The sequence below is a fragment of the Pristiophorus japonicus genome, chromosome 1, assembly GCF_044704955.1.
Source record: "Pristiophorus japonicus isolate sPriJap1 chromosome 1, sPriJap1.hap1, whole genome shotgun sequence".
Taxonomy (NCBI): domain Eukaryota; kingdom Metazoa; phylum Chordata; class Chondrichthyes; family Pristiophoridae; genus Pristiophorus; species Pristiophorus japonicus.
Genome location: NC_091977.1, coordinates 531,135,475 through 531,160,536, shown reverse-complemented (window position 1 = coordinate 531,160,536; position 25,062 = coordinate 531,135,475). Strand labels below are relative to the sequence as shown.

The 25,062-nt window shown below is 43.4% G+C and overlaps 1 protein-coding gene across 8 annotated transcripts in view; it reads left to right on the top strand.

Moving 5' to 3' along the window:
* Positions 1 to 25,062, top strand: part of LOC139277917 (intermembrane lipid transfer protein VPS13B-like) — a 1,209,249-nt gene that overhangs the window by 322,877 nt on the left and 861,310 nt on the right. For 6 of the 8 annotated variants that reach the window (XM_070896555.1, XM_070896554.1, XM_070896561.1 and 3 more), the window contains exon 17: positions 3,616 to 3,800. In XM_070896555.1, the coding sequence (XP_070752656.1) occupies positions 3,616 to 3,800 (185 nt within the window). Of the gene's footprint in view, positions 1 to 3,615; positions 3,801 to 3,990; positions 4,177 to 25,062 lie in introns of those variants that run through there. The other 2 variants (XM_070896592.1, XM_070896598.1) reach the window with 2 other exon arrangements.

Sequence of the window (25,062 nt, the reverse complement as noted above, 5' to 3'; positions counted from 1 at the left end):
GTCGGAATTGTCCATGATTTAGAGTTTACATATGATGGAGCTTTTGAGTCAGTTGTTGGAAAGGTTTAGCTTAGCGCTGGCAGAGGAATGCCTGAGTGCTTCAGTGGTGGATGGGATGAATTAAGTACAGAAATGGGTGATGTTTCAGAGGTGGAAATAACCAGTCTTGCACATGTATGAGGCTGACACCCAAGTTTACCTTTCCAGCACATCTCTCAAACCCTACACTGCCTCTGTAAGGTCAGTGTGCTTGTCCAACATCCTGTTATGGATGAGTCGCAATTACTGCAGCAAGTTATTGGGAAAGCCACTCTGACTGCTCACCACAATCTCCATACTCTTACCACCAGCTCCATTCTCATAGTGTTCAGGCTGAACTTTGGCATGCAGGTACAGTGAAGAAGGCAAATGGCATGTTGGCCTTCATAGCGAGAGGATTTGAGTATAGGAGCAGGGAAGTCTTATTGCACTTGTGCAGGGCCTTGGTGAGGCCACACCTTGAATATTGTGCACAGTTTTGGTCTCCTAATCTGAGGAAGGACATCATTTTTTTTAGTCATTCTTTGCTGGCTTTTAAAATGTCCCAATCCTCTTGGCCTTGTGTATGCCCTTGTTTTCAATTTGATACCATTCTTTATTTTATTAGTTATTCATGGATGGTTATCACTTCTCTTACAGTCTTTCCTTTTGATTTGGGATATATTTTTGTTGTGAGTTATGAAATATCTCCTTAAATGTCTGCCACTGCTCATCAACCGTTCCATACTTTTAACCTATTTTCCCAGTCCACTTTTGCCAACTCTGCCTTCATACCTTTGTAGTCTCCTTTATTTAAGCAGAGGACACTGGTTTGACAGCCAACTTTCTCATCCTCCAACTGAATTTGAAATTCAACCATGTGATGGTCACTCATTCCTAGAGGATCCTTTTCTGGGAGATCATTTATAAATTCTGTCTCATTGCACAGTACTAGATCTAAAATAGCCTGCTCCCTGGTTGGTTCCGCAACGTAATGTTCAAGGAAATTACCCCCGTTACACTCAAGGCTATATCGGTTCAAGTCATTATGGATTTATGAAAGGGAAATCATGCTTGACAAATCTTCTGGAATTTTTTGAGGATGTAACGAGTAGAGTGGACAAGGGAGAACCAGTGGATGTGGTGTATTTGGACTTTCAAAAGGCTTTTGACAAGGTCCCACACAAGAAATTGGTATGCAAAATTAAAGCACATGGTATTGGGGGTAATGTACTGATGTAGATAGAGAACTGGTTGGCAGACAGGAAGCAGAGAGTCGGAATAAATGGGTCCTTTTCAGAACAGCAGGCAGTGACTAGCGGAGTGCCGCAGGGCTCAGTGCTGAGACCCCAGCTATATACAATATACATTAATGATTTAGATGAAGGAATGGAGTGTAATATCTCCAAGTTTGCAGATGACACTAAACTGGGTGGCGGTGTGAGCTGTGAGGAGGATGCCAAGAGTCTGTAGGGTAGCTTGGACAGGTTAGGTGAGTGGGCAAATGCATGGCAGATGCAGTATAATGTGGATAAATGTGAGGTTTTCCACTTTGGGGGCAGAAACACGAAGGCAGAATATTATCTGAATGGCGGCAGATTAGGAAAAGGGGAGGTGCAACGAGACCTAGGTGTCATGGTACATCAGTCATTGAAAGTTGGCATGCAGGTATAGCAGGCGGCGAAGAAGGCAAATGGTATGTTGGCCTTCATAGCTAGGGGTTTTGAGTGTAGGAGCAGAGAGGTCTTACTGTAGTTGTACAGGGCCTTGGTGAGGCCTCACCTGGAATATTGTGTTCAGTTTTGGTCTCCTAATCTGAGGAAGGACATTCTTACTATTGAAGGAGTGCAGCGAAGGTTCACCAGACTGATTCCCGGGATGGCTGGACTGACATATGAGGAGAGACTGGATCGACTGGGCCTTTATTCACTGGAGGTTAGAAGGATGAGAGGGCATCTCATAGAAACATATAAAATTCTGATGGAACTGGACAGGTTACATGCAGGAAGAATGTTCCTGATGTTGGGGAAGTCCAGAACCAGGGGATACAGTCTAAGGATAAGGGGTAGGCCATTTAGGACTGAGATGAGGCGAAACTTCTTCACAGAGTTGTTAACCTGTGGAATTCCCTACCGCAGAGAGTTGTTGATGCCAGTTCGTTGGATATATTCAAGAGGGAATTAGATGTGGTCCTTGCAGCTAAAGGGATCAAGGGGTATGGAGAGAAAGCAGGAAAGGGATACTGAGGTGAATGATCAACCATGATCTTATTGAATGGTGGTGCAGGCTCGAATGGCCGAATGGCCTACTCCTGCACCGATTTTCTATGTTTCTATGTTTACCCTGGCCAATTTGCTTTGTCCAATCAATATGAAGGTTAAAATCGCCCATGTTTATTGCCATTGCTTTTTTACAAGCCTCCATTATTTCTTGCTTTTTACTCCATCCAACAGTGTAGCTAATGTTAGGGTGCCTATAGCCTACGCCCACCAGCGAGTTTTTCCCCTTATTTTCCTTATCTCCACCCAAACTGATTCAACTTCTTGATGTTCTGAGCCAATATCGTTTCTCAATGCACTGATCTCATCCTTTATTAACAGTGCTACCCCACCTCCTTTTCCTTTCTGTCAGTCCTTCTGAATTGTAAGCTTGCTGGGTTGCTGCACTGTATCTTGTACATGGTACATACCATTGGTGGACTTGGGGCATGAATGATGGTCAAGTGGTACTCTTTGATGAAGTTTTTGAAGTTGTTGTGGCGACATCAATCCAGGTGCAAGTCGATTATTCCATTAGACTCCTGACTTGTGCTTCTGATGCTGGAGAGACTTGGAAGGGTTGGGAGGTGAGACGATTGTCAGAGTAACCAGCTTCTGCCCTGCTCTTCTTGCCATGGTGTTGATATGATTGGTGCAGTTAAGCTACTGGTCAGAGGTGTTGCCTAAGATGTTGACATTGGGGAAGGTGATGATGGTGGTGCCGCTGAAGGTCGGGGGAGGCAATTGGGTTTTTCTTTTTCTTGGAGATGGTCATTGCCTGGCACTTGTGTGGCGCAGATGTTTCCTGCTACTTGTCAGCCTAAGCTTGATGCCTATTACCACTAGATAATAATAATAGTAAATGTCTATAATTAAGCAATCTGAATATATACTACATATTTATATGCTAAAAAAGACCTGTTTGAGGTCTTTAAAACTAGGAAGGGATTCGATAAGATAGACGTAGAGAGCATGTTTGCATTTGTGGAAGACTGCAAAATCTGATTTTATGAATATAAGATGGTCACTAATAAATCCAATACGGAATTCAATAGAAACTTCTTTACCCAAAGAGTGGTGAGAATGTGGAACTTGCTACCAAATGGAGTGGTTGAGGTGAACAGCATAGAAACGTTCATGGGGACGCTCGATAAGTACATGAAGGAGAAAGAATAGAAGGCTATGTTGATGGGGTTAAAATTAAGTAAGGTGGGAGTGGGGAGCATCAACACTGGCGTAGATCTGTTGAGTTTAATGGCTTGTTTCTGTGCTGCAAAATTCTATGTAATTCTGTCCGATGTAAATGTGCACCTTTTTGATTTCCATTTCTTTTCAATAGGATGAAACGACCATTTGTCTCAACAACAGAATGCATATTTGAATTACCGAGTCTGACTCTACAAGCTACAAGGGCCCAGACCCTGCTGCTGCAAGCCATTTTGCAGAGCTGGACGCACAATACAGGGACATCAGCATCATTACCAGTAGATGAAGCTCTACTAAAGGACATTTTCAGACCTTCAGGTATGATAGTGAAATGCTGTTCTGAATAACTGTTACCATGTCATAATCGTAGCGCAAAACTAGTCTGAGGGTATGTAGTTTAATAGCCTTTTAATACTGGTCAGTTGCCAGTCAGATACTGAAGATTTGAATGCTGTTTCTTTCATAATAATGTGCCGTGATTATGATGAATTTCATGTTCTTTGGACAGCCACTGTGATGTGGGTTTATTTCAGACCGAGGATAGGAAAAGATGATTTGATGATGATGAAGAACTCTCTGATCTGGAATACTCCTGCCCTCCATGTTGTAGAAAATTGAATGACGAGCCCAAGGTTCTTTGGATGAGAATAGGATAGATGAGTAGGATGATGATTGTTTACATTTTTGGTATTAACGCTATTAATCCCGACATACTTTTTTTATTAAATGAGCTACTTTTCTGTTAAATACTGCAACTGCTGTGAATTTATGTAGGACTCCTCAGTTCTGGAATAATAAATGTTAGCTTGGAAAAACATAATTACATAATACACAGTAGCTTTTCCCCCACAAGAATGCCTCTTGATTTTCCCTGAAAAGTCAGTACTTTCCGATTCATTAAAAACATGGCATTGTTTTAATTCTATGAGTCATAATTAAAACCGTCCGAGAGGGATAAAAGTCACTACCACATCAATATGGGGAGCATATTGCTCAGGAATGAACTTGCGTATCACAAAAGCATAGTACTTGAATTTTAGGTCCTTCCATTTGTTGATGCCCTCCAGGGCATGTGGCGAGATTTGCAGCTCACATATTTGAGAGTATTGCATCAGTCACATGCACGGTCTTCAGAGCTGTTCTCAACAGTGCCTGGCACACTGCGCTCGCCAAGCTTACAATAACCTTCAAACTGCAACTGCAGAAAATCTCCGACATTGTTCTTTGAAGCCACTCTAAATGCAAGCAAGTGTAAGAAGACAAATATTTTCAAACACTGTAATTCATTGGAAAGTGTAACTGCGGTGTTCCATATACTTGTTTTTTTTTTTAATTGTTGATATAATAGGAATGTAATGAGAAATTATTGAAGTGAGGATTTTAAATCTCATTCGTAATCACTGCCTGAAAGGAAGCCTAGTTGTTACGAATTTAAATCAGCCATTGATAGGTTTTCAGGTTGAGTAGCGCAAGCTGTCCGAGCACCTTCATGGGAATTGACTCTCACTGCCCAATACCTGTACGACAGAGTAACTGGTGTGTAACATTACAACCCCTCTGATCTGAACTGGATATCCGTATCTTTTGCTCATATATTTCTTCAGTCTCTCTGAAGGTGAACTGAGTGAACACTTGGTATGTCAAGAGACGATTTATTTCCTAATGAATGACTATGCTGTGTTTAAAGCTTTGGCTGTGACACCAGAAACATGGCTTATTGCTCTTGTGACATTTTAACAAGCAAGTTATTTACGGATACCGGCATTTATTTTGTTGGCCATTGAAAACTCGGCGTTATCAACCATTGACCCAAATCGATATTTTAATGCGCTATCATTTAGAAGGTGGTGCATGTGCTGTAATCAAAATGATTTAGCTTTGAATTAAACTAGTGTCTGGTCTGCTTGAAATGAGCTTTGAATCTGTGCCAAAAAGGAAATGTTCATGTGTGTAATAATCATTTATATTGTGTTCAGATACAGTATCATAGTATGTCAGATATAACCTGAAGATATTGCAGGAAATGTTTTCATGCAGTATATTCATATTGTACAGTTTGAGCAAACATGATGTCAAGAGTATTTGAATGACCTCATATTTTCTTTGGAAATTTCTCAAATCTAATTTATAGAAAATTCAGCCTTGTGCTAATGGATATAAGGAGGTGTATTTAAACATAAATCTTGTCTGACACTCCACTGCAGTGCTGAGGGAGTGCTGTCTTTTGGATGAGACATTAAACCGAGGCTCTGTCTGCTCTCTCAGGTGGACGTAAAAGATCCCATGGCACTATTTCGAAGAAGAGCATGCGAGGTATCCCCGGTGTTCTAGCCAATATTTATCCCTCAATCAAAGCAACAAAAACAGATTATCTAGTCATTATCACATTGCTGTTTGTGAGAGCTTGCTGTGCGCAATTTGGCAGCCACATTTCCCACATTACAACAGTGACGACACTCTAAAAGTACTCCATTGGCTGTAAAGCACTTGGAGACGTCTGATGCTTGTGAAAGGCGCGATAGAAATGCAAGTCTTTTTATGTTAAGAATGTAGTTTAAAAGTTAACAATGTCTGTTTGCGATAATACCAACATCCCTTTCGTGACACATTCTTCACTCTTGTGCCATGTGTCACCTTATGTGCTTTGTATGAACAGAAGCTAATGTGGCTACTTATAACAGAATATTGAAATGAAGCTCATCCAAAAATTCCAGTAGGATATTTTGGTGCATCAGATATCATTTTTATGTTATATGTATAGTTACATCGATTTAGTGTACATATACACCTGGTTTTATTTTATTGCTTTGTTTTGTAAAACGAATCTGCTATTCTTTCAAAGATGACGAAGAGTTCTTTTTTCAGAATTTGCCAAAAAGACATTTCATTTTAATTGGAGCGTATTGGTGGGTTTTGGCAGGTGCTCAAAGTCTTTTTTTATTATTTCATTAGCTTGCAGCAGCAGGCATTTTTGCTCTAAGCCACATGTCTTCAATTTGCTGTTTATTAGAATATTGGTTGAGAGGTGTCATTGAGTGAATTACAGGTGCGAAAGCCTCCTGTTTAATTTGGAAATAATTGAGAAACAGGTCTGCCATCAGTCACACCTCGGAGGGGGAGAAATAAATGACGCAGAAAAGTGCTACTGGGTGCAAGCAGAAAGCTTGTGTGTTTGCCTGCCGCAAGCCTATCTCCCACTGAAATCCTCATCCATGCTTTTGCCACCTCCAAGTTTGACTATTCCAATACTCTCCTGAGTGGCCTTCCATCCTCCACTCTTCACAAGCATCAGCTCATCTAAAACACTGCTACTTGCATTCTATCCAGCTCGCCTATCGCCCTTGTCCTTGTTGACCTACATTTGCTTCTGGTCCCCCTCAAATGTAAAATTCTCTGTTGTTTAAATCCCTTCATGGCCTTGCCTCTCCCTATCTCTGTGCCTCCACCTCTACAAACTTCCCGAACACACTTTTCCTCTGCCTCTGGCCTCTTGTGCACCTCTCCCCCCTTTGCTCCATCATTGGTGGCTGTGCCTTCAACTGCTTAGGCATCTTGCCCTGAAACTCCCTCCTTAAACCTTTCCATCCACTCTCTCCTCCTTTAATATCCCCCTTACAATCCAGTTCTTTGACCAACCCTCCTAATATCGCCGCCTTTGACGTGCTGTCATTTTGTTTTTTTATTACATCTCAGTGAAGCATCTTGGGGGCTTTTTCTAAATTAGGTATGCTCGATAAATGTAAGCTGCTGTTTGGTCATTCAAATGAATATATTTGTGTTTTCCAGTTTTACTTTGGTAAATCACAAGATTTGTTGGCAGGAGTGATTAAATGTTAAAAGGTATTAATGTACAAAGTCCCATTACCATTTACTTTTGCTTTGTGCAATTGTCATCATCATAGGCAGTCCCTCGGAATCGAGGAAGACTTGCTTCCACTCCTTGGTGGCTGAACAGTCCAATACGAGAGCCACAAACCCTGTCACAGCTGGGGCAGATCGTGGTTGAGGGTGTAAGGGCGGGTGGGACTGGTTTGCTGCACGCTCTTCCTGCTGCCTGCGCTTGATTTCTGCATGCTCTCAGCGTTGAGACTCGAGGTGCTCAGCACCCTCTCGGATGCACTTCCTCCACTTAGGGCGATCTTGGACCAGGGACTCCCAGGTGTCAATAGGGATGTCGCACTTTATCAGGGAGGCTTTGAGGGTGTCCTTGTAGAGTTTCTGCTGTCCATCTTTGGCTCGTTTGCCGTGAAGGAACTCCGAGTTGAGCACTTGCTTTGGGAGTCTCCTATCTGGCATGCGAACTGTGTAGCTTGCCCAGTGGAGCTGATCAAGTGTGGTCAGTGCTTCAATGCTGGGGATGTTAGCCTGAATGAGGACGCTGATGTTGGTGCGCCTGTCCTCCAATCATACCCTTTGTCATTTAATCTCTCCTGCCTTCCACCCTTCCACAGACCTTCTCTTTTGTTCTTTCCTCCCCTCCCCTCTTTCCCTGCCTCTGCTCTTGTTTAAAATCTGTTACATCTCTAACTTTTTCCAGTTCTGATGAGAGGTCATCGACCTGAAATGTTAACTATGTTTCTCTCTCCACAGATTCTGCATGACCTGTTGAGTATTTCAGCATTTTCAATTTTTATTGTGATTGTGCAAGCATGGCACCTTGAGCTTTACATTTTCCACAGGAATGTGGCTCAAATTTCATGATCTTTACAGCACAGAATATGGTACCTAAAATACTGCTTTATAAGGACCCTCGTGAGAGTGCCTATTTTTCACATGGTATTTTTGTCAGAACCATTATAAGAACATAAGAAATAGGAACAGGAGTAGGCCATACGGCCCCTCGAGCCTGCTCCGCCATTCAATAAGATCGTGGCTGATCTGATCTGATGAACTCAGCTCCACTTCCCTGCCCGCTTCCCATAACCCCTTATCCTCTTATCATTTAAGAAACTGTCTCTCTCTGCTTAAATTTATTCAATGTCCCAGCTTCCACAGCTCTCTGAGGCAGCGAATTCCACAGATTTACAACCCTCTGAGAAGAAATTTCTCCTCATCTCTGTCTTAAATGGGCAGCCCCTTATTCTAAGATTATGCCCTCTAGTTCTAGTCTCCCCCATCAGTGGAAACATCCTCTCTGCATCCACCTTGTCAAGCCCCCTCATAATCTTATACGTTTCGATAAGATCACCTCTCATTCTTCTAAATTCCAATGAATAGAGGCCCAACTTACTCAACCTTTCCTCATAAGTCAACCCCCTCATCTCTGGAATCAACCTAGTGAACCTTCTCTGAACTGCCTCCAAAGCAAGTATATCCTTTTGTAAATATGGAAACTATTGTGTTCCTAACAGATGAGATTGCATACAGGGAGGTTAAAATAACAGTGATCTCAGTCTTTATTAAGACACTCCAGAGAACAGGCCTTAGGGGTCGGCTTATGTACAGTGCTCCCAAGGGATGCTGGGATCCCTTGGGACTTCAGGGGATGTGCTCTCTGGTGGCGGAACATGGGAGAGCATGCTTTATAGATACACAACAGAAACCAAAATTGCACGCAGTATTCCAGGTGTGGCCTCACCAATACCTTATATAGCTGTAGAAAGACATCCCTGCCTTTATACTCCATCCCCTTTGCAATAAAGGCCAAGATACCATTGGCCTTCCTGATCACTTGCTGTACCTGCATACTATCCTTATGTGTTTCATGCACAAGTACCCCCAGGTCCCACTGTACTGCGGCACTTTGCAATCTTTCTCCATTTAAATAATAACTTGCTCTTTGATTTTTTTTCTGCCAAAGTGCATGACCTCACACTTTCCAACATTATACTCCATCTGCCAAATTTTTGTCCACTCACTTAGCCTGTTTGTCCTTTTGCAGATTTTTTGTGTCCTCCTCACCACATTGCTTTTCCTCCCATCTTTGTATCGTCAGCAAATGTGGCTATGTTGCACTCGGTCCCTTCTTCCAAGTCGTTACTATAGATCATGATCATGAATCCATGATCAGATCAGCCATGATCTTATTGAATGGTGGAGCAGGCTCGAGGCGCCATATGGCCTACTCTTGTTCCTATTTCTTATGTTCATAAATCCATGCTGACTCTGCCTGACTGAATTTTGCTGTTCCAAATGTCCTGCTACAGCTCCTTTAATAATGGACTCCCAACATTTTCCCAACCACAGATGTTAGGCTAACTGGTCTATAGTTTCCTGCTTTTTGTCTGCCTCCTTTTTTAAATAGGGGCGTTACATTTGCAGTTTTCCAATCTGCTGGGAGCTCCCCAGAATCCAGGAAATTTTGGTAAATTACAACCAATGCATCCACAATCCCTGCCGTTACTTCTCTTAAGACCCTAGGATGCAAGCCATCATGTCCAGGGGATTTATCTGCCTTTAGACTCATTATCTCACTGAGTACCACCTCCTTAGTGATTGTGATTGTGTCAAGTTCCTCCAACCCCCATAGCCCCTTGACAATGCACTGTTGGAATATTGTTAGTGTCCTCTACCCGTAAAGACTGATACAAAATGTTTGTTCAGAGTTTCTGTCATTATAAAGTATTGCTTTGTAAATATTCTGTCAAAACCTTGCAGGAACAATTGGGTAGAGAAGAAGAACTGAATTGTCTGATATTTCACAACCTAACAGTTCTCTGTAGGTTCTGGTATTCATAATCACGTTTGTTATGAATGACTGGCTTGACAGGATGGGACCGCCTCGCATTCCTGGTCTGTCAGGATGGGAGCCAGCGTGGATTGGATCAGACTGGCTTCTTCTTTCAAAGCCACTGGTAGCGTTGATGAATTAAACAGGACGCTCGTAGTTCAGTGGGTGCTATGCTGCCTTTAGAAAATGTACAACCATAATGATGGCTAATGTACCCGTGTAAACTTGCCAGTGAATGTGTTCTCTTCCCAAAGTGCCAAATTCTGTTGGTGCTTCTTTGTACATAAATTGCAAAGCAAGTGGCTGAGTTTTAGCACCTTGCACAGTCAGCAGATACTCCATTGAGAACCCACGAAACGTATAAATGGGAGTATAGAAGTAGTCTCGTTATTATTTGTAACTCATTGTATTTTACATTCAGCTGCGTTAATTGCAGGCAGAAGTAAAAATACCTTTCCATACTGCTGTCCGGAATTGCATTACTGCATCTCCTGCTTGCCAATGATCAAGATTGAATCTATTGGGCAGAAAAGGGTATTCATTTACAAAAAAAAAAATCAGAGCCAAGAGATGAACAGATTAGCACAGGTGGTGGAAAACACTGACTGTCCAAAAGTGAGTCTTAAAATCCTAAAAGAGAAATATTCCCAACTTTACTCTTCCTAACTGCCCCTTTTCTCCGTGTCATAAATCTTTCCAGTTTCTCGAGCCGAATGATTTGGTCAGAAAAAATATGGATATTCATACCTGCGCTGAGTAATTTTAAGTCTGCAAGATATCAAAAGTTGTCGAGGCAGTCGTTTGGTGAGGTAAATATAAGCAGATGATGAATATGCCTTGATAAAGATTTTGTTCACCATTTAATTATAATAGAGTAAAAAAATACTTAATGGGAGGAAGGCAAATTTCAGTGGGTTGAGGACAGATCTGGCCCAGGTAAATTGGTATCAATGATTGTCAGGCAAAACTAATCGAACAATAATAACTTTTATTTATATAGCGCCTTTAACATAGTAAAACGTCCCAAGGCGTTTCACAGCAATTTTACAACACGTTAGATATTGACCATTGAGGGAAAGAGAGAAAAAGTGGGAGAAGGAAGTGTAAAAAGAGGTTAAAGGCTCGGGTCTGAAGCAGCAGCCAAAATACGCACGCAGATAGACACAGTCGGAAAAACTTTTTTTTTTAAAGTTCAAATTACATTGTAAATAATACAATAAGGAGTGTACAATAGTAAAATCAGTATAATAAAGATTAATTATAATTAACTAAAATTAAATAGTATATACCATTATTACAAATTAAATTTAAAATGAGAAAATCAACAATTGAAGCAAATTAAATCAGTTATTAGCTTTAAGATTCATTCCCTGTCCAGTGCTTCACTTAATATGGAACAACCAATCACCATCCTCCATCCTTGTAATGTCATAATTTTGTTACTTTTTATTTCTCTCTCTCCCCCTGGATAGGAACAGTTGAGGCTCTTTAATGGGCTGCCTTTAAAGAGGAGATGGTTGGGGCACCACGTGGGGGGAAAGGTAGGGCAACTGAAGCCAGAGTTCCTGGATGATGAAAAAGATAGAGGGGCCGAAATTCAGGGTCTCGGTAAGGCCCCTTACTGCCCGTTTACGGCGGCCATGCGGTGGAGTCCATGGCCGTCATCTGACCGCTGCGACAGAAATTTGGCCCGAGAAGTTTTGCGGTGATGTGGACCTCCGCCCCGATCGACGGACTTTCGTGGTGTTGTGGGGCTTGCGGCAGTGATGACGCGATCAAAGTGCGCACCGCTGCCACTCAGCGCCCCCCCCTCCCAATGCATTTTCAGTTTTAAAAAAACCAGTCCTTTTAATGACAGTGCCCTGCCAGCTTTTTGGGTCGGTGCACTGTAGGAGTGCGCCAGCTGGTGTGTTGAGTTTTTTATGTGGAACAAAATTTCAAAAAAGGGTGCAAAGATAAACCCAGCAACTGCAGGTCAGTCAGTTTAACTTTGGCAGTGGGGAAGTCTTTAGAAACAACAAAGTTAACAGTCACTTGGACAAGTGTGGATTAATTGAGGAAAGCCAGCACGGATTTGTTAAAGGCAAATCATGTTTAACTTGATTGGGTTTTTTGATGAGGTAACACAGAGGGTTGATGAGGGCACTGCGGTTGACGTGGTGTACATGGACTTCCAAAAGATGTTTGATAAAGTGCCACATAATAGGCTTGCAAGCAAAGTTGAAGCCCGTGGAATAAAAGGGACAGTGGCAACATGGATGTGCAATTGGCTAAATGACAGGAAACGGAGTAGTGGTGAATGGTTGTCTGTTTGACTCCAGGAAGGTATTTCTCAGGAGTCGGTACTAGGCCCACTGCTTTTCTTGATATATACTAATGTCTTGGATTTGGGTGTACGGGGCACAATTTCAAAATTTGCAGATGACACAAAATTTGGAAGTATAGTGAAAAGTGAGGAGGATAGTGACAGACTTCAGGAAGACATAGACAGGCTGGTGAAATGGGCAGACACGTGGCAGATAGAATTTAACGCAGAAAAGTGTGAAGTGATACATTTTGGTAGGAAGAACGAGGAAAGACAATATAAACTAAAGGGTGCAATCTAAAAGTGGGTTCATGAACTTCAGGACCTGGGGGTATATGTGCACAAATTGCGCAAATGTGCTCATCGCCACCTTCTCAAAAGCACTGAAGGATGGGCAATAAATGCTGGACTTGTCAGCGACGCCCACGTTCCAGGAAGGAATAAAAAAATTGCAGGCTGATAAAATTCATGAATTGCATTTAATTTTATGCAGCTTTGTGGTCTTGTTTTGGACTGTATGATGCCCAAAGATGTAAAACGTAAAGGTGATCCAGTGAATCAGCAGGGTTTTTAAAAAATAAATCAAATTTAAGAAGTTGGCTTTGGACCATATGCTGTTGTATCCTTTGAGTTTTATTTTGCTGCAGAGCAGAAATGCATTTCAGGCACCAAGATGTGTTGTATGATTGTGCTAGTAAATCAAATGTACATAGCTTCCTAAATTTGATTACAAATGTAATGCTTCAAATAATGTCTACAATGGTATAACCTAGTGATTCAAGAACTGCAGTTTTTCATGAGTCTATATAATTCGGTGTTGTGGTTCTGTTATGATCTTATCAGGACACCTTGATTGAATTACAGCCTGTAACTCTTTCAACATTAATTATACACACAACGTTTTTTAAAAATCCAATGGATTAAGTCTGAGCAATAGAACATTTATAGTTTACCCAAAAATAGTACCTCAAAAATAAAGCAGTCTTGTTCTTTCTCGTTTAGCATTTAACTTTTTTACAGGCTATAATTTAAGAAAAATATTCTTTTTGATGAAAAATACAGCTCTTTATCTTTGGCTGTTGCTGTGATTTAAAAGCTGAATCAAATTCTTCAGTATTTTATGTCTTGCTTTTTCAATAGTTTTTTAAATTTCGGTGTCACAAGTTGTTCAAACTCCCATTTACTTTACAGGCTTGTGGCAGGGGATGGGCAGGGAGCAACCAGTATTGGAGCAGTGATTGACTGACCTCAATTTCGGGATTTCGACATCAGGATGTGCAAGCGCTAAATCGCGAAGTTGCAGTTTCAATAATAGTGAACGCAAATTCCGGGACACCATGTATTTAGTTTTAATCTGAGTTTGCGCCACTTGTTGTTGAAACACGGACCAATAGAAATAATGTTTCACTATTTATTTTGTCAAATTCCTATAATTATTTAATATTTCTAATACAATCCCCCCCTTAATCTGTTTCACTCCCGTGAATAAGTCCATTTAAAAAAAAATGTAAAAAATCTCATGACATCTCGTCCCATGTATATTACCAAGAATCTATGGTTTTATCATTTGGGGTGGATAGGTTTGTTCCTATTATCAGTGGTTTTTTTTCTGGAATCCAGATATCTCTGGATATCAAAACGCTGATGTATTCAGTTTTTAGTAAATTCTGTTCATTTTAGTCCCTCAAAATCGAGGAAGACTTGCATCCACTCTAAAAACGAGTTCTCAGATGACTGAACATCATCATCATCATCATCATCATCATCATCATCATAGGCAGTCCCTCGAAGCGAGGAAGACTTGCTTCCATGCCAAAAAGGGATGAGTTCACAGGTGTTTCAATGAAGGACCTAATCCAGATCTCGAGCTACATATTGAAGGGTGGAAAATGCCTGTGCAGGATTTTTTTAACGTGTGGTGGCCGTTCACACCAGCCACCACGTGGGCTTGATCCAGTGGCAAGGATTACCCAAGGCTAACTGGAGACCAGCTCTGCTGCACAGACTGAGCGCGCACACATATCGCAGTGTGGGCTGGCCCATGATGCCCCTGGGCCCTCGCCTCTTCCGGCTCCCAGATTCACGCCTCTCCTGGGCCCCGGACTCTTGCCGCTCCTTCGCCCCTCCTGCTGTGCCTGCCCGCGCTGCAAATCAGCGACCTGGCTTCTTGGCCATCGCCCTGCTGCAGTGGCTCGCGCTGCTCCCTGCAGTGGTATGCCACCGCACGCTGCTCCCTCCAATGGCCCCAGCCTGCTGATGGTCTTGCAGGCTGGGACCGCGCCGATTTCCGGCCCAGGCCGCCGCACGCTGCTCCCTCCAATTGTGGTCCGCCCAGCGGAGCTGATCGAGTGTGGTCAGTGCTTCGATGCTGGGGATGTTGGCCTGATCGAGAACACTGACGTTGGTGCGTCTATCCTCCCAGGGGATTTGCAGGATCGTGCAGAGCCACACAGGCCTGCTGATGGTCTTGCAGGCCGGGACCGGGCCGATTTCCGGGCTTGGCCGCCGCACACTGCTCCCTCCAATTGTGGCCCGCCTAACGGAGCTGGTCGATTGTGGTCAATGCTTCGAAGCTGGGGATGTTGGCCTGATCGAGAACACTGACGTTGGTGCCGTTATATATGTGGACTTGTATTTACTCTGTACAGCCACCAGAGGGTTCATTCCCCAGAGTCCCAAGGGATCCCATAATCTCTTGGGAGCACAGATATTTAAGAAGGTTTCACAGGTTGGAGAGGCACTCTGGCGACCTGCAATAAAAGACTACGGTCAAAGTGTTCAGTCTGACTCTTTCTCCATACTCAACAGGTGCGTCTATCCTCTCAGGAGATTTTCAGGATCTTGCAGAGCCATACAGGCCTGCTGATGGTCTTGCAGGCTGGGACCGCGCCGATTTCCGGGCCGGGTCGCCGCATGCTGCTCCCTGAACAATCCAATATGGGAATTACAGTCTCTGTTACAGGTGGGACAGACACTCGTTGAAGGAAAGGGTGGGTGGGGAGTCTGGTTTGCCTCACGCTCCTTCCGCTGCCTGCGCTTGTTTTCTGCACGCTCTCGGCGACGAGACTCGAGGTGCTCAGCGCCCTCCCGGGTGCTCTTCCTCCACTTAGGGCTGTCTTTGGCCAGGGTCTCCCAGGTGTCGGTGGTAATGTTGCACTTTATCAAGGAGGCTTTGAGGGTGTCCTTGAAACGTTTTTTCTGCCCACCTGGGGCTCGCTTGCCGTGTAGGAGTAGAGAGCTTGCTTTGGGAATCTTGTGTCAGGCATGCGGACATTGTGGCCCGCCCAACGGAGCTGGTTGAGTATGGTCAGTGCTTCGATGTTGGCCTGATCGAGAACACTGACGTTGATGCGTCTATCCTCCCAGGAGATTTGCAGGAGCTTGCAGAGGCATCATTGGTGGTATTTCGCCAGATTTGAGGTGACTACTGTATATGGTCGACTTCTCTGAGTCATACAGGAGGGCGGGTATAACTGTAGCCCTGTTGACCACAAGCTTGGTGCCAGATTTGCTATATACTAAGCTTGTGACTTTCCAGTAGAAAATTCGTATGGCTTTCGGCATAGCTGGAATTACTGGACTTCTGATTGGTTTAATTTCAATCTAAACTGATTCTCACATGGGTTGGCTGGACCAAGACAAAAACCAAGGTGGCGGTGGGGAGCTTGGGGCAGGCCAGTGCAACTTTCCTGATTTGCTCATGTTGAGCATCTGGACAGTTGAACAATAAGATTGGCTTTTATAGGGCTGTCTGCTGCTTGGAATCTGAGATTTCATACGATCAAGGGAGGATGGCAGAGGGTAAACCTTGATGCTGAGAAAAAGTTAGTTAAATGTCACGGGGGAAGAAAACCTCGCTGCTGCTGAAATATGCCCAAGATTCCCTTGTGGAATGATGGTTACACTTTTGATTAAATAAGTAAGTTGGAATTTATTTAACGCAGGTTTGGCATGACTTTAACGTTTTTTTTTGTGAAAGCAATTTCAAACTGCACTAGATTTCAGTAAAATGGAAACTTTATAATGTTGAAAGGCTTTGCAATTTGAAAATATTAATAATCTTTTGGTTGTAGATTTTAAATATCTCTCCATGGGGAACCTGCCTGCCAGTGACGCAGTCGGTTTCTAAAGTTATTAAGTGCATCATAGAGGAGAATTTTATATGGGAGCCATAACGGACAAAATGCAGGACATTTGAAGTTCTGAATCAGAATTTCCTGTTTCACTTTGTATTTGACTTCTTAGGAATTAATTGGGAGGGTTTTTTGAATGTGTTTTCATGGCACCCAACAGCAGTAGTTCACGGGAACAGTCTGATGGAATAAATTATTTTGTGTGTAAGATGTTTAAAGGAATTGATTGGGTAGATAGAGAAAAAAACTATTTCCTCTGTTGGGGTGGTCCAGAACAAGTGTGGCCTAACCCTAAAATTCTTCACACAAACGGTTGTGGAAATCTGGAGCACTCTTTCCCCCAAAAGCTGTTGAGGCTGGCGAGGGGGTGGGTGGGATTGATCGAATTTTGTTAGGCAAGGGTATTAAAGGTTACGGAACTAAGGCTAAGTTAAGATACAGGTTAACCATGATATAATTGAAAGGGGCTGAATGGCCCACTCCTGATCCGATCTTAGCTTTCTATTTCTGCCTATCTTTCAGACTTTGGTTGAATATTGTCTGGTAGTACAAACTCAAATCGTAGATTTTGAATGAGGATAATTTTGGATGTTATTTTCTCTCCCTTTTTAATCTCCTGCATGCTGTGTGCAATTCCTCAATTGGCTGGGGAGGAGTCCTGTAACATGCCTTTGCCAGTATCATTACTGAACTGGCTATTGCATGCACGAGGTTCTGGCGTGTTAACTGACCTCTCTTCCTTTTTTTAATAGGCACTCTTAACATTTTCCTGAGGTGACTTTGTTAAGATCAGCAACTTACATGGGAATTTGCAAATGAGAACTTGTACCTTGCCACACCCTGGCCCGATTAGTTTGTGCTCAATTGCTGTCCACCGCTGGATCACCTAAATAGATATTGAACAGTAGTCGAAAAATATTAGCACCTTTTGAAGCTAAAAGACCTGTTGAAAACATAGAAGTTTTGTAAAGTAAGTTGCAAAAGATATAATTTCAACACTTAGATACAAGTGTGTGAATAAGCTTATAAAACGGTATTGCTCTATATTTATAATCTTTTGAGGCCAAGGTATTATTTCATTTAATTCAATGTAATGGAGTGAAGTTTAAAAAAAATTTTATTTTTCAATTTTATTTTATATAATTGCTGAGATCAAAACTAACAGAATATCTGGCTTGCAGATGTAACTTGATAGAAATGGCATATTTTGATACTTGCTAATGAACCGTGATACTCATAAGATTTAAGTGTTTATTGCAGAGCAAGAGAAAGAAGAAAATAGACTAAGTGCTTTTCAGTATAAAGAATGCAACTAAATTTAATGTGGCTGGTCTGGAAACCATTTCAAATTTTTATGTGAGAGGTTTTTTGGTGAAGCTTTCCCAGTTCTGTCCCATTATAGGACGCTGTCAGGTGGTGGACTAAAAAGTAAAGCAAGGCATCGGACATAGAATGCAAAGCCTTTTATATTATTTTCTGTATGAGCTGTGACATAGCAGTCCTATGACTAATATGGTGCCGTAAGGGATGCAATGTCCATATGGATTCTCTGGAACATTGCCAGCAAGTGCATGTGAATGATTGCTTTTAGAGGGAATAGAATACTTTATAAAACATATGGAAACATTTCACTTAGTTCTCATAAGGGCTTCGTCCCCAAGCACATCTATGATCACCCTTCCTGAAATTACTTGACTACTTGATTGTTCTAGAAATGTGGCATAAATTTGCATATTCAACATGAATTCTTTTACAGAATGCTACATTGCTCATAAAACATTTTTTTTAACCTCTTAATTATACTGTGAGCTGATGTATGTGCAACAAATTTTCTTGAACTATAATGAAACATTTAGGTCTCGTCTTGTCATGTGTAAGAAGTTTTCTTTTTCTTTAAATAGTTGAATAGGAAATATATAGACCATAATGCCAAGATTTTGGTTTCTGATATGTGAATAAGAAGTTGCAATAATGGTTAACCTCTCGGACAGATAATATTAAATAATTGAAGGATATAAAGCATAGAACATAATGGGGCATTTGTTCCATAAAATTAGCTCCTAGCACAGGCCAGCCCGCACTGCGATATGAGTGTGCACTAGGTCCATGCAGCAGAGCAGGTCTCCAGTTGTCTTGGTCCAGTGGCAAGGATTAACCAAGACCTAGCTCTGTCAAGCCCATGTGGTGGCTGGTGTGCAACGGCCACCACATGTTAAAAAAATCCAAGCACGGGCATCTTCCACCCTTCAGGATGTAGTTCGGGACCTGGGATATTAAGTCCTTCATTTGAAACACCTGTGAACTCATCGCATTTTGGCGTGGAAGCAAGTCATCCTCGCTTCAAGGGACTGCCTATGATGATGAATCTGAAGTGCATCACCTTTACTTATTTAAGATTCGGAATGAAAATTAGAACCAGTGCACCCATCATGTCCAGGCCGACACTCCAGTGCAGTACTGAGAGAGTGCCACACTGTCGGAAGTGCCATCTTTCGGATGAGACCTTAAACCCAGGCCTCGTCTCCTCTCTCAGGTGGATGTAAAAGATCCTATGGCACTGTTTCGAAGAAGAGCAGGGGACATTTTTAGCCAATATTTATCCCTCAATCAACATCACTAAAACACCACCGGACATCCCAAAGTCCTTTTATAGCGAATGAAGTACTTTTGAAGTGTAGCCGCTGTTGTAATGCAGGAACCCATTTGCGCACAGCAAGCTCCCACAAACAAGCAATGTGATAACTAGATAATCTGTTTTAGTGATGTTGATTGAGGGATAAATATTGGCCAGAACACTGGGGAGATTTCCCCTGCTATTCTCAGAAATTGTGCCACAGGATCTTTTACGTCCACCTGAGAGAGCAGATGGAGCCGAGGTTTAACACCCCATTTGAAAGATGGCGTGTCTGACAGTGCAGCGCTTCCTCAGCACTGCACTGGAGAGTCGGCCTAGATTTTTGTGCTCAAGTCTCTGGAGTGGGAGTTGAACCCACAACCTTCTGAATTAGAGGCGGGTGTGCTACCCACTGAGCCACGGCTGACACTGACAGCTTCACAATTCAAATGTGACCTGATGCCTTCCACAGAATAAAAGCTATTCTCCCTCAAGGACACCCTCAAAGCCTCCCTGATAAAGTGCAACATCCCCACCGACACCTGGAAGTCCCTGGCCAAAGATCGCCCTAAGTGGAGGAAGAGTATCCGGGAGGGCACTGAGCACCTCGAGTCTTGTCGTTGAGAGCATGCAGAAACCAAACGCAGACAGCGGAAGGAGCGTGCGGCAAACTAGACTCCCCACCCACCCTTCCCTTCAACCACTGTCTGTCCCACCTGTGACAGAGACTGTAATTCCCATATTGGACTGTACAGTCACCTGAGAACTCACTTCAGGAATGGCAGCAAGTCTTCCTCGATTTCGAGGGACAGCCTATGATGATGATCATGTTCTGTGGGAAATGAAATCATAAGTTACAGCTGTGCTTGTAACTTCCTGTCCTAACCTGCTATTTATCCAGCTCACCTTTGAGCAGTTAATTGAAAGACCCAAAGTTTTTGTTGGGAGCCTGGTCCACTGAACTAAGTTGAAGTTTGGTGATCCACATTTTTAAAATGATGAAGATAGTACTTTGTAGAAGAGGGCATCCCTGTGTGAAACCAGTATTCTGAAAGTTCATCGACTCTTAACGTTAACTCTCTTTCTTTCTCCACAGATGCAGCCTGACCTGCTGAGTGCTTTTTTTGGTCACAATTTCTGTTTTTATTTCAGATTTCCAGCATCCGCTATATTGTGCTTTTGTTTTAACGTATGAAACCTGTTCAGTGCAGCAAGGATATACAAAATAACAATGTCATTTTCAAGGTGACATTTGGATTTTATGTTTGTGCAGCAATTAGAGTTGTACTTTGTTAGACTTTGTTTCAGTTCAACTTTAGTAACCTGTGGGTTAATGACCTTTGTTGCTAGATTTGGGTAACATTCCGAAGCTCACGAAACACAAGAAACTGGAAAAGGTGTGTAAATGTCAGTCTAAGCACCAGAATCTAGGATTTTGTACACCATATTAAGTTAAATGAATAAAAGTGATAATGCATTTTTGCTCTCAATAGTACACAGTATTAAATGCAGTCAGTGGTTAAGACAGTCTGATTCCCCGCCCCAGGGACCCGAACACAAAAATCTAAGCTGACATTCCAATGCAGTACTGAGGGAGTGCTGCACTGTCGGAGGTGCCGTCTTTCGGATGAGATGTTAAACCGAGGCCCTCCCCTCTGCTCCCGAAGATCCTATGGCACTATGTTGACGAAGAGACAGGGAGTTCTCCCTGATGTCCTGGCCAATATTTATCCCTCAATCAACAGGACTAAAAAACAGATTCGGTGGTGCATATCACATTGGCTGTCAGTGGGAACTTACTGTGCGCAAATTGGCTACATTACAACTGTGACTACACTTAAAAAGCCCTTCATTGTCCATAAAGCGCTATCGAACATCCTCAGGTCATGAAAGGCGCTATAGAAATGCAAGTCTTTTTACACTTCTTTCTTCCTCCCCTGCATTATGAATCCCCAGCATGTTAAATTTTAGGCCAACCTGTAGTGTACATAACTTTTTAACAGTGATGGTAAGCAGTTAATCTACTTTCAGCCTCTGTTTTGCAATTGCATACCTGCTTGCTTGGAGATGTAGGAGTTGCATGTTGACTGAATTTCTAGCTCGTTGTGTGTGGGAGGACTGCTGAACATTTACATTTTTATACTGCGCCTTCCCTTTCATGATCACTACCAAGAAATTTATTGGGATGGGGGGTGAAATCGTTCCACCCATTGACTGCATTTAACACCGTGTACTAAAACTTGAAGGCTTCTTTAAAATGTCGCTATATATTAATCATAAAGTGGGGTTTGTGAAAATATATTAAATACATGGTGCAGATAAGATGGGAGCCATTCCACCGAATAATAATGTTTCAAATAAATGGATTCATTTTCAAAATCTGGCTCTGCTAAAGTTTATTACTTGCATTAAGTATGTCATTCTGGTGTGCTGACTGTGCCATTAAATAAAAACGCACGCTGCTGAGTCAATTGCTTTGGGTGCATAAGTACATAGAAACCGATAAGGGAATAAGGGGTTCTGGAGAGCAGGCAGGGAAGTGGACCTGAATCCATGTTCAGATCAGCCATGATCGTATTAAATGGCAGAGCAAACTGAGGAGCCGTATGGCGTACTCCTGCTCCTATTTCTTATGTACTTAAATACATAGAAGTTACAATGTAGAAGCAGACCATTTGGCCCAATCAGTCAGTATTTCTGTTTACACTCCACATAAACAAATAGTTCCAATCACAATTACCCACCCTGTTCCCATATCCCTTCGATGCTTTTGCTTTCATCCACGGATCCAATCTAATCCTGAGTGTTGGTATGGTTTCTGCCTCAACCACTAACCTGGGAAATTAATCTTAACAGCCTCACAACTCTTCTAGAATTATAGAAATCTACAGCATGGAAGGAGGCCATTTTGGACTATCGTGTCCGCGCTGGCCGACAAAGAGCTATCCAGCCTAATCCCACTTTCCATCACTTGGTCCGTTGCCCTGTATGTTACGGCACTTTAAGTGCACATCCAAGTATTAATTAAATGTGGTGAGGGTTTCTGCCTCGCCCACCCTTTCAGGCAGTGAGTTCCAGACCCCCACCACTCTCTGGTGAAGAAATCTCCCCTCCTATCTCCTCTACACCTCCCCCCAATTTCTTTAAATCTATGCCCCCTGGTTGTTGACCCCTCTGCCAAGGGAAACCAGTCCTTTCTATCCACTCTATCCAGGCCCCTCATAATTTTATACACCTCAATCAGATCTCCCCTCAGCCTTCTCTGTTCCAAAGAAAACAGACCCAGCATCTCCAATCTTTCCTCATAGCCAAAATTCTCCAGCCCAGGCAACATTCTTAGAAACCTCCTCTGCAACCTTTCCAGTGCAATCACATCTTTCCTCTAATGTGGTGACCAGAACTGCACACAATTCTGTAAAAGAGTTTCTTCTGCCCTCTGTTCTAAATCTGACATTTAAGGGCTGGTTTTTTGCCTGGGTGTGGTGCCAAAACGATTTTTTTGACGTGAAACGAGGCGCACAAGATTTTGCGCCCGGGCAGAACCTTCGACTGGTTTTGCGGTGGCGCTAAAACATAACGCCCGCCCGCTGTTTTCACCATTTGGATGGCGTAAATCGTCGTGCATCGCTGCGCTAGAGTCCCAGGTGGAACTTTCGAGCATATCACCTGATTTAGCGTCCGCCCGGGAACTCGCCAGCAAAAAACAGTTGCACCGCAGGCACACCAGGCGCTAATGGCGCCATCTTGGAAACGGAGGAGACGGTTGGGGTTCTGAGTAATTACAAGTATTGGGAGAAGGATGCTGCGTTACGGCATACTTTTCATTGTGAAGTTTATGTGAGTTTATAGTTTGATTTAAAGGACATTTTAAAAGATGGGAGCTGTACTATGTCAGCCATTATTCCTGGCTGCTATATTTCTAAGGCATCAAGCTGCAAGAAGGCTTATTGATCATTTTCAACATAATCGAACAGGTCGCAGACTTATATGGAGGAGGCCTTACCCCCATTGACTTTACAGGAACATCGCTCATACCTGCAGCTCTCTGAGCCGCAGTGCATTAGAAGGCTGCGTTTCCGAAAAGAAGTGCTGATAGAGATATGCCAGCTCATCAAGGCAGACCTACAGCCTACCAGCGGCAACAGGATTGCACTGCCTGTCGAGGTGAAGGTGACTGCGACACTGGTTCTCTATGCCTCCGGTTCCTTTCAGGCATCAGCGGGGGACATATGCTCCATTTTGCAGCACGTTACACATTGCTGCATTTGCTAGGTGACTACAGCACTGTACATACGCAGGATGGACTTCATAAACTTCCCAATAACCAAGGAGGCCCAAAATGAGAGGGCTGTCGGTTTTAGACGATTTGCTGGCTTCCCCAAGGTTCAGGGTGCCATTGACTGTACGCACATCGCCCTGCCAGCACCTTTAAAGAATGCAGAGGTTAACTGAAACCGAAAGGGATTCCACTCCATGAGCGTACAGATTGTCTGCGACCATACTCAGCGCATCATGGCAGTCAGTGCCCAATATCCAGGGAGCATCCATGATGCTTTCATCTTGTGTGAGAGCAGTGTCTCAGGCCTGTTCCAGCGTCGAGCACAAGGCCAGAGCTGGCTGTTCAGGGACAAATGTTATGGCCTCGCCACCTGGCTCATGACCCCCCCTCTGGAACCCCTCAGGCAGAAGCTATGACGAGAGCCATGCAGCCACACGCAACATCGTTGAACAGACAATTGGAGTGCTCAAGCAGCGCTTCTGATGCCTGGACTATTCTGGAGGCTGCCTGCAATACTCCCCTCAGCAGGTCTCTGAGTTCATTGTGGTGTGCTGCATGCTACACAACTTAGCCATCATGAGGGGGCAGGATTTGCCAATGGGGATTGCAGAACCACCTCAGGAGAGAGGCACGGGGGAGAGGGGAGGGTGGAGTAGGAGAAAGAAGACGAGGAAGAGGAGCCTGGTGAAGAACCCATGCCACCACTATCCTCACCACAACTACAGGGTGCATAAGAGGAATCCATAAGATGTGGTGCATTTAGATTCCCAGAAGACATTCGATAAGGTGCCACCTAAAAGGTTACTGCACAAGATAAAAGTTCACGGGGTTGGGGATAATATATTAGCATGGATAGTGGATTGGCTAACGAACAGAAAACAGAGTCGGGATAAACGGGTCATTTTCTGATTGGTAAACAGTAACTAGTGGGGTGCCGCAGGGATCGATGCTGGAGCTTCAACTATTTACAATCGATATAAACTGGCGAGCTTTTTCATCGGCATCGCCAGTCACAGGTGGTGTGGGGATGTGTCTGGGTATCACACTGGGGAACTCGGAAAGTCTACTCCCCACACTCTCCAGGATTCCAGTGTGACTGGTGGAGCCACCAGCCTCGTGTGGGCAGTGATGGCTTCCCAGGTTCGCGGCTCGCACCGACAATCTGCGACCCTACCTCCGTTAGGGTCGTTGTGGGAATCCTCCCCAGGACATCATGGAGCTGACGGGTGAGCTGGATGCTCTACCTGGACAGTCCCAGCATGTCCAGTTCCGCGTCTGTATGTCTGTCAGCAGACCGACTTTACCGACTCAGTCTCCGGGGAGATGGCATGCGGGATTCGATCCCAGAACTGTGTTGCTGCTTGCAACTAGTCCCAGGAGCCTCGGAGATCTCAAAGTCCGTGAATGTTACATCATCCTCAAACAAGGTGTTTGCCAGTGGAAAAATGGGTGCAGAATGCATCTACCCTCCCCACCCCGGAGTTGGCTGCTCTGTCAACTCCTCTTCCTCCTCCTCCTCCTCCACATGAACGTCCTGCCGTGGAGGGTTGATCTGAAGGATGTGGCGTCTGTGACTGTT